A 9,288-nucleotide genomic window follows, 5' to 3' on the forward strand; every position below is an offset into this window, starting at 1 on the left:
GGGCCTCCGGCGAAATCGTCGGGTACCCCTCCAGGCTCTTCGTCCCCGGAGCCGCCTTCGCCGTTTTCGTCGGACTACCCGTTTCCTGGTTCGGATCCGTCGGTCCCGAATCCGAACCCGTGAAGCGGATCCTCGCCGCGGCTTCTAGTGGGATCTTCGTCGTCACTCTCGCCGTCGTGAGGATGTATCTGGGTTGGGCTTATGTCGGAAATCGCCTTCTTAGCGCCACTGTTGAGTGTATGTTACAATACCCTTTTCACTTTTTCGGCTCCGGTTCCGAATTTCTGTTTGGTTGTCGAGAAAATCTGGGGTAAAAAATCGGAACTTTGGCTGTGGGTTTGGCTTCTTTTTGGTTTAACATTCTCTGTTCATAATCGTCACTGTCATGTGACTCTCACTTGCTCGGAACTTTCTCAGCATCCAAACAGAGTTTTCCTCTTTCTCTGGCTGATGTTTGGTTACCTATGATAGGAATAACGTTTTCAGCGGATTTCTGACGTGCTTTACGTTTTCCAGCATTTTCATGGCATCCAAATGGATCCTTCTCAAAGATTCTGGCTCTAAAATTTGCCCTTTTTATTGCATTGTTTTTGCTCTATTCTCGTTGCAGATGAAGAAACGGGATGGTATGATGGTCAGGTACCTTCTTCTATTTCATCCAGCTAGTGTGCCATGCTTTCGAGCTTAGGAACATTTTTTTGTAATGTTTCTGAAGATGATTTGAGAAGGGATTTTGGACTCTTTGGAACAGGTGTGGGTGAAAACTGCTGAAATCTTGGCACGAGATCGTCTTCTCGGTTCGTTTTCGGTAAGTTTCTTGCTCTTTGGATTGTACATCACTCTGTTTTTTCGTGTCTGTTAGACGTTCTTTCTTTCGAGGGTCATCCAGCAGGCAGAAATCCCTTGAATTCCCATTTCAAATTCCTGCACTTGTTTTTGCCAATCCACTATTTTCACTACCTATCTGATGAGCCCTGATTTCTTGTTAGAGTTGGGGGTTTGCCATTTTTATCTGAGGGATCTGCTGAAGTTTCTTCATTTGTTTCCGGGATTTGCCAAAATTTCTCCCTTCTGTTTGAGTTTTGGTTAAAGTTTCTTTCTTTTAGTTTCTGAAATCGTTTGCTTTGTACTTTACTCCCACCCTCTTGGCTTTTTCGGTTGGATAATCCATCCTCGGCTTTGTAAGAGTCAGGTACTCGAGCTTCGCATACCTGTGAGGTGCGACGAGGGCTCGGGTACCCGTCAGATGCCTAGCCGGCAAGGGCAAGTACGGGTGGAGCAAGGCGAAGGGATGAACCGAGGGAGGGCAAGGCGAAGAGAGAGAGAGACTCAGAGACATACCTAATTCAAGGGGGAGGGCGAGCAGTGTGACAAGGCAAGGGCGAACCGAAATCCCTACTTCTCTGCCTCCTTCACCCTTCAACCTCGGCTCAAAGTCTCCACCAAAAAACCCTAAATCCGTAATCTTTATTTAAAAAAATAATAATCGAAAGGTTTTAATCATCGCCCCCTCCCTCCCCCTCTATCTCTGGTACTTGCGGGACACAGGTACTCGTCGGCCTAAACCCGAACTCAAATCCGAATGTCGGGTTTTCGCCGGTGACAGACTCACGGGTCGGGCGGATATGTCCACATTTTGGGTGCCCGTATCCATCCCTACTTCAGCCTCACCACAAAAACTCACACTTTCGTGTTCGGTTGTGTGCTGCAGGTAAAACCAGTGCTTGCCAGGCTGAAGAACACGCTTGTAATCCTCGGGATATCGCTTTTCACATGCGTTCTTCTTCTCATCAACGTAGGCGATTCCCCGAACCCGTCGTCTAGGACATCACGGGACAGATCCAACATTCCTATCCCCGGTGTCTACAACGATGACGCCGCAAGAACATTCGAACCCGACGCTTTCTGCGGAGAACCTGAGCCCTCAAGTCTTCTATGAATCTCGTCTCCTCATCTTTCTTCACATCATCAATTCATAGAATCCATCATCTATACATTATTCTTGTATAGGTTGGTTATGTAAATGCAAAACCCCAATCTTATATAAGAACCAAAATATCAATAATCACTAACTGAGATCTATATTATTACTATAATCTAAATTTTTATTAATATAAAACTAAATTTTTATAAAACCGAATAAACCATTTTCGAACAAATCCGATAGATATCTAACCAAAATACAAATTATTCATCTTTATATATATATATATATATATAATCAAGTTTAGATTCATATTTAGTATTCATGTAACAAAACCGGTTGGAACTAAACCGATTACCGACTGGTTCTAATTTAGTATAATTTTTTAGAGGAACAAATAAACAGTTTTCGGAAGTGAATCCAAACAAATAAAAATCAAACTGAAACCCTAATTATGTGGCTTGCGCTGCAAGCTAAACGGTTCACTCCGAGCGATGATATCAGCCATCGCATCATCCTTACATTTTTTTTTTTTGATAATCGGGAAATTCACTGGGCCTTTGGTCCAACTACATCTCCCAGAGGAACGGGACAGTCCATGTGAAAACCCCTCCCCAACCAGGAATCGAACCGCCAAACTCTGAGTGCTTTGCACCCAGCTGCTGACCACTCGCCCACAAGTTGTTGGGTTCATCCTTACATTATTCAACCCACCTTCCAAATATTTTCTTTATACTATAATTTATACGAGGGGTTAGGGGTGTAAATTTTGGCCCCGAGTCTCGAAGTCCGCCTCGGTTCATCCCGAAAAATAACGAGTTTCGAGTCGAGATATTTAGATCCGAAAATTTTTTAGCGGATTAGACTTGATTTGGGTTTCGGATTGGGCCAAAAAGCCCGATATTTTTTCTAAAAAAATTTGTGCAGACCAGTCCACCACGATTCGAGTCTGAGGTCTATAGAATCGGGCTTCAGTAGACCTGAAAAAATCGTGCCGACCCGAGTACGAACCCAAAACGCTCGGGTCGAATGCGCACTCGGACCAGATCGGACCGACCGGATTGACACCTAGGAGGAGTTACAAAACAAAACCACAACAAAACATAGAAACTTCCAGTTCAACAAAAAGAAAACAAAATATCGAAAGAGTACGTTACTCTTGAGAATTCCATCACAATGCCATTTTAAAAAACCGAAATTTCTGCATATAAATTCCGAAACGAAATTTATGTGAAAAAAAAAGGAGGCCAAACAGCACAAAAATGAGATGCAAAAAGGTAAATCCAGAAACCCTAGCCCTTACCCTCCTCCTCCTCCTGCAGCTCTTCTCCTCAGCCGTCATCTCCTTCGACCCACCGAAAGACAAGGACTACAAACGGGAATTCAACTATTATCCAGGAACCGTCGTACGGATCGTCGTCTCCAATGATCTCCAAGGACTCAAGAAGCCCAACGCCGGATTCGTCTGCACGGGCTGGGGCAAGGTCTGGAGGAAATCGATGCCTGGAGATCGATACGTCTACAAATTCAAGTACGACGGCAGGGCCAGGGAGAGCTTCCACCACTGCCATCTCCGGTCCAATCTAGGGTTCATCAATTTCCGGGTGAGCATTCACCCGGACATCACCGCATATTGCGGCCGCGATTACGTCTGCAATTACTCGATCCGCAGAGAGGGGCTTCTCTACAAGCCTCGCAATCAGCTCTTCCCATGGCAGCCTTGGCCTCGCCGTGCTCGGTCCCTCTCCGGCGGCGATCCATAACGGAGAAGTGATTGTGCGTTTCGTCACAGATTTAACAATTATATTATATATATACACATATACATATACATATATATGTACTTAACCAAAAGCATTCCACCTAAATATTGTACTTAACCAAAAGCATTCCATCTACATCGGAATGAATTTTTTTTTTTTTACTATTTTACATTTTGAGTTATTTAGTATATTTTTTTTCTAAAATATTTAAAGCTAACACAATTGGGTCCGGCTCGATATTTGTTCAATTTTCTTTCAAATATTCCGTCTTTGGATTTGGTCTGAATTTTTATGCATACGATTTTGGCTCTATATCTTATGCACCCAAAAACTCCGTTATATTTGTAAAAGGCAAGGTTAATAATATTACAAGAAATATTAGATTTAGCTAATTATATTACCAATCCCCATCGTAAAAGTTTCTTTTCTTTTTCCAGTAAATACAAAACAATACGAAACTAATTAATTACACACATATTTTAAAATTACAAAAAAAAAAAAAACACTCTCAAGTCTCAATCCATGAACAAGGCCAAAAAATGGGTAATGTTAACCAAAACCCTAGCTTGGTGCCTTGTTCTGCAAGCAATCATCACTGCTGGTGAATCCGCGACTAAGCCAAGAAACGTGTGGAGTTTCTGGATAATGATAAGGAACGAGATGTACGGAATGAAACGTCCGACGGTATTCCACCGTTGCCGGTCTCCGGAAAAAGACTACGGTTGGCACGAATCCTTCCCGGCGTCGGAATTCTCTTGGGATTTCACGGTGCCTCCGTTTGGTAACGGCGACAAGATCCACCACTTGCCAGTTCCGATCGTCGGAGGAGACGCTGTCCACTTCACATGTAAATACAGAGCCGTCAAAAGCAAATGCCCCCAATTTCATGGGGCCTACATTTAAAAAAAATGATTTTTAAATATTAATTTATAATTATATTTATTAATCTATATATGATAAATAATTAAAATTATATTTTTCATAAAGTTTTGGTAATTATCGCCATTAATAATTACAATTTTTGAGTTATGTTTGTGACTATTTAGCATTAAATTTATTAATTAATATAATTAAACTTTTTATTAAATATTTTTATAAAAATAAAAAATATATTTTGTATGAGGGCCTCTAAATCGTTTGGGTTGTAGTGAAAAATAAAACAGGCTCATCTTATAAGTAACTGGTTTCTGTTTAGTACTAAATCTAACCACATATGGACGTTGAGAAAGTATATCAAATAGAATGATGATTATTGTTACTGTTATAACGAGTACTGAGTCATAAAATATATAACAAAAAAATATATTTTGTATGAGGGCCTCTAAATCGTTTGGGTTGTAGTGAAAAATAAAACAGGCTCATCTTATAAGTAACTGGTTTCTGTTTAGTACTAAATCTAACCACATATGGACGTTGAGAAAGTATATCAAATAGAATGATGATTATTGTTACTGTTATAACGAGTACGATATATATATATATATATATATATATATATATATATATATATATGTATATGTATATATAACAAATCAATATGCATCGCTGATTGCTATATCGGTAGAGAATATGAAGGATGCTAAGTTAGGTCATTTTCATTAATATCCAATAATTTTTCACTCGTGGTTAGTAAGCTCCACAACTAATTTCACTTTCTTCGTTTTTAGTTTATAACAATTTTTTTCCAAAATCGTCAATATATAAACCTTCGCGAAAGAAGTGAATATCCAAAAATTTAAAAAAAAAAAAGGGAAAAAAAATGGGAGCAGACAAGAAGAGTGGCGGTGGTGTCGCCGTCGTCATCTTGAAAACCCTAGCGTGTTGGTTTCTTGCCATGCAAGTAATCTCTGTCCCCGCGGACGCTATCGTCCCCGGAGAGGTGGAGTTCTCGATCCTGATCAAGAACGAGATGTACGGACTGAAACGTCCGACGGTGGTGTACCAATGCCGGTCGCCGAAGAAAGTTTTCCGGTGGCATAAATCAGTGCCCAAATCGGAATTTTCTTGGGATTTCAACGTGCCGCCGTTCGGAACCGCCGTGGTGGTCCACCGCTGCCATTTCCGGTCGAGCCAGGGAACCGCTGACGTGGAGATCAAGACGATATCGATGACGGCGATGCTATGCGGAGGGCATCTGTGTAAATACGTGATCAAACCGAACGGGATATACTTCGTAGGGTACGAAACGTATTATCCGCACAACATTTTCCTGCGGTTCTTGGAGCTGGTGAGGCCCGTGGAGAAGCTGGTCGAGCCGTGGAAGGCTTGGTCCCCGAAACAGCTCGAGGCTCTGCGGCCGAAACGTGGCCGAGACAAGGACGACGATGACGATAAACATGACGATTGATGATGACGATGATTCGGAGTAAACGCTGCGGAAAAGATATCGTCAACGAAAAATTGGAATTATATATATATATATATATATGGGAGACGATATGATTGTTATTATTTAGAAATTCATAAATTCATTCGTTTATAATATCTGTGGATCTCTTAATATATGGCTATTAAACATTTTGTGATTCTGCAACAACAAAACCCAAAAAAAAAAATTATGTCTGGACGTGAAGTTATAAGTATTTATCAGTCGGAGTTTAGATAAAATCTTATTTGTAATTCTACATTTTATCATACAGCAACACTCATAATATAGAACAAAATAATAATGGTTGTGATAAGGATGGATCTAGATTTTTTTTTTTTTTTTTTGAAAATTGGGTATTGTGGGTCAAAACCTACACTAATATCGGAGTCGGAAGCAAACTATTTAATAGAAATTACACTTCTCTATCCAATTTGAGATTCGAACTCACAGTATAGATGTCATGCATCCCCGTTTCATCGGTTGAGCTATCCAAATTTGATTGATGGATGTAGAAATTTTATATAGAGATGCCAATATTAGAAGAATTTACAGTTTTTTTCATTAGGGCATCAACTAAATTTTCTAAACTCCATCTAATATATACCCCCCATTTAATTAATCAACGATAACTAAGGAGATTGAGATTTGCAAGATAATGCTCAATTAAGGAATCAACAACAGATGTGCAATATTTGTTTTTAGTTAATATAACGAAAAGAAAAAAAAAGCTGTCCCCCTCTCGATCGGAACAGTTAACGCATTTTGATTGAACGTTACAACGATTGGTTCCAAATATAGTAGCCAGTAGCCATGCATAAACAAAACTCCGATAGAGACAAGGGAACGAAAGAACAGGCACGATACGTGTACGTAAATATGGCAGGCAAGACGAGGATTCCCGAAACCCTAGATGGACGGTTCACCATCATTATCTTCATGGCCATGACGATGATGACGATGGTGACACATGGCCAGGGGTTTAAGCTCGAGGTGAAAAACGAACTTACAGGAAGATATAGGAGGCTTGTGTACCAATGCTGGTCCAAAGACGACGATTTGGGATGGAGAATGAATTGGCCTGGACAAGTCAAGGATTGGTCCTTCTCCATGTCCGTGTTCAGTACTTACTTCTACTGTAATTTCCGTACAGGGTACGGTCTGAATTCTTTGAATCATGCATATATATATATATCTATATATATATATATAAAAGCTTCTCTTCATTTCGTTTTGAGTTTTGAATTATATGGCTGCAGGTACGGACGGGCCGACAAGCAGTTGGTGGCGGCGTGGGATATGAAGGAGGAGTGTGGGGACAGGCAAAAATGCACGTGGGTTGCGAAGAAGGAGGGTTTGTTCCTGAGACGTTGGAAGACGAGGTTTCTCAGCAACAAGTACGGAACTGAGAGGTGGCCCGAGTACGAACAACGTGATACGCTCCAAAGACATTGGAGCCAGCAATGATGATGATGACGACGTTCTATTGGCTTGTCTGATGATCAAATCTTGTCCAAAGAAAAAATAATAACAGAATCATAAATTAAATGTTGTAATCAACGGTGTTTTAAAACATCATTATAATATTTTACAAATTAAGATGACTGCAGGATGGGTTTTACATTCCGGATACGTATACAGTATAATATCCTGCAATGTATATAATATATTATATACTCCTTCGAAAGTTGGGATAATCCCGATAGTTGGGTTTCTAGATTGACATATTACGGTGATCATAAAAAAAAGCAAATGATCTTTAAAATAAAAAATCGAAGTTGAACCGAATCGAATTAACCGAAAAAATAATTGAAAAATCCAAAATATCGTCGAAAATAAGAATTTTTCTTAATAAAAATCGAATCCAAATTGAAACAAACTAAACATAATTTAATATAAAAATCAAATAATTTTTTTTTTTATAATGAAGATCGAATAATTATAGTCCATGTAATGGAAATAACCAAATCAAATTCAATCCGAAACCCTAAATAGCCCGCTAGCGTGGTTGAAAGTGAAACTCGTTACATTGTAAGCCTATCAGGCCTAAACATGCATGTATGCATAGGATCCAACCATGTCCATGAGCCATTAAATAGAAGTTCGCAGTTTCATTCGGATCTTTAAAAAACTATATAATAAAAAAAGTTCTATATCGGTTCCATAAATAAATAAATAAACGTTTATAGCAATTAATTTTTAAAACTTGAAATTTATAGCTAATTAAAGAATAAATTCAGGATTAGAAAACTACCCTAACCGAGACACATCCATCTTTAAAATTTAATATTATACATATAGACTGTCTGAAGTCCATATCATCATTTTTATATATTTTATATGTATGTATATGTGTATATATATATAGAAAGGTTCATTTTCACAGGAGACAATATTTATGTAACTTATAAAACCATCCCATCTAAATGGACTGCCGGTTGACTATTGGCCACTCTTGCTCTCTCTCCCCGCTCCGTTTTGGGTTTTATCTCACTTCTCTCTCCACCTGCCCACTTGCGCAATGTGGAGATCGACGGACGCACAGTTTCTCCGTCTCGACGGTCGGTGGTTGCTTAACCTGCTCCACTCCTGCTTATCGTGCGCCGCTTCTGCCATGGTGCGAGGAATTAGGAGGCGGCGGTCATCCTGTTCCTGTTGATAGGCAACTACATTATAGGAGCTAACTCTGCTCCGCTCAATCTTATTGAGATTGTATATGATTTCCCAAATATTCTGTTTCCCTAAATGTAGCAACAACACCATGTATATATTCGTATACTCATGAATGAGGATGCAAAATCAATATTCAGCAAACTCTGTTTACTATCATGGTATCAGAGCTCTAAAACGTCCATTGACGTACTCTCTTTTCAAGCCTGCATCTTTTCGGCTCTATACCACCGATCTTCCCTGTTTTTATTTTTAATCTCTTATCGCCATGTCTGCCACTCCCCCACTACAAAAAAATCAGCAAATTCCAACGAATTTTCCAACGGATTTATCCGTTGGAAATTTTTCAACGGATTTTCAACGGTTTTCAACGGCATTTCAACGGTGATTTCCGTTAAAAATCCGTTGAAAATTTCCAACGGATATCCGTTGGAATCGCCCGTTGGAAATTTTTAACGGAATTTTCAACGTATTCAATTGAAAAAATTGGGTTGAAATTTTCCAACGGTATTTCCAACGGATATCCGTTGGAATTTTTTTTGGAAATTTAAAAAAAAAATTCCAAC

The 9,288-nt window shown here is 39.5% G+C and overlaps 3 protein-coding genes across 3 annotated transcripts in view; all 3 read left to right on the forward strand.

Annotated features, from left to right (window-relative positions):
* The window catches only part of LOC104799168 (uncharacterized protein ycf36), a 2,588-nt gene extending 516 nt beyond the window's left edge, over window positions 1-2,072 (forward strand). Inside the window, exons 2-5 of the mRNA XM_010521552.2 lie at window positions 1-237; window positions 611-639; window positions 752-808; window positions 1,712-2,072. The exon at window positions 1-237 is cut by the window's left edge and continues 10 nt beyond it. Coding sequence (XP_010519854.1) covers window positions 1-237; window positions 611-639; window positions 752-808; window positions 1,712-1,939 — 551 coding nt within the window. The 3' untranslated portion in view covers window positions 1,940-2,072. The remainder of the gene's footprint in view (window positions 238-610; window positions 640-751; window positions 809-1,711) is intronic.
* A 963-nt stretch (window positions 2,073-3,035) lies between these two features.
* Window positions 3,036-6,034, forward strand: LOC104799699. The gene is made up of 2 exons (XM_010522339.1): window positions 3,036-3,682; window positions 5,457-6,034. The coding sequence occupies exons 1-2, from the start codon at window positions 3,187-3,189 to the stop codon at window positions 6,032-6,034; spliced, it is 1,074 nt and encodes a 357-aa protein (XP_010520641.1). The 5' UTR covers window positions 3,036-3,186.
* An 834-nt stretch (window positions 6,035-6,868) lies between these two features.
* LOC104799169 lies at window positions 6,869-7,609 on the forward strand. The gene is made up of 2 exons (XM_010521553.2): window positions 6,869-7,206; window positions 7,312-7,609. The coding sequence occupies exons 1-2, from the start codon at window positions 6,932-6,934 to the stop codon at window positions 7,517-7,519; spliced, it is 483 nt and encodes a 160-aa protein (XP_010519855.2). The 5' UTR covers window positions 6,869-6,931; the 3' UTR covers window positions 7,520-7,609.
* The last annotated feature ends 1,679 nt before the right edge of the window (window positions 7,610-9,288 follow it).

This window comes from Tarenaya hassleriana, unplaced genomic scaffold, assembly GCF_000463585.1.
Source record: "Tarenaya hassleriana unplaced genomic scaffold, ASM46358v1 Cleome6, whole genome shotgun sequence".
Taxonomy (NCBI): Eukaryota; Viridiplantae; Streptophyta; class Magnoliopsida; order Brassicales; family Cleomaceae; genus Tarenaya; species Tarenaya hassleriana.

Coding starts and splice junctions, on each gene's coding strand:
- LOC104799699 (XM_010522339.1), top strand. CDS start 3,187: ATGAGATGCAAAAAGGTAAATCCAGAAACCCTAGCCCTTACCCTCCTC. Junction 3,683..5,456: donor GTCCCTCTCCGGCGGCGATC/CATAACGGAGAA, acceptor AAATGGGAGCAG/ACAAGAAGAGTGGCGGTGGT.
- LOC104799169 (XM_010521553.2), top strand. CDS start 6,932: ATGGCAGGCAAGACGAGGATTCCCGAAACCCTAGATGGACGGTTCACC. Junction 7,207..7,311: donor TACTGTAATTTCCGTACAGG/GTACGGTCTGAA, acceptor ATATGGCTGCAG/GTACGGACGGGCCGACAAGC.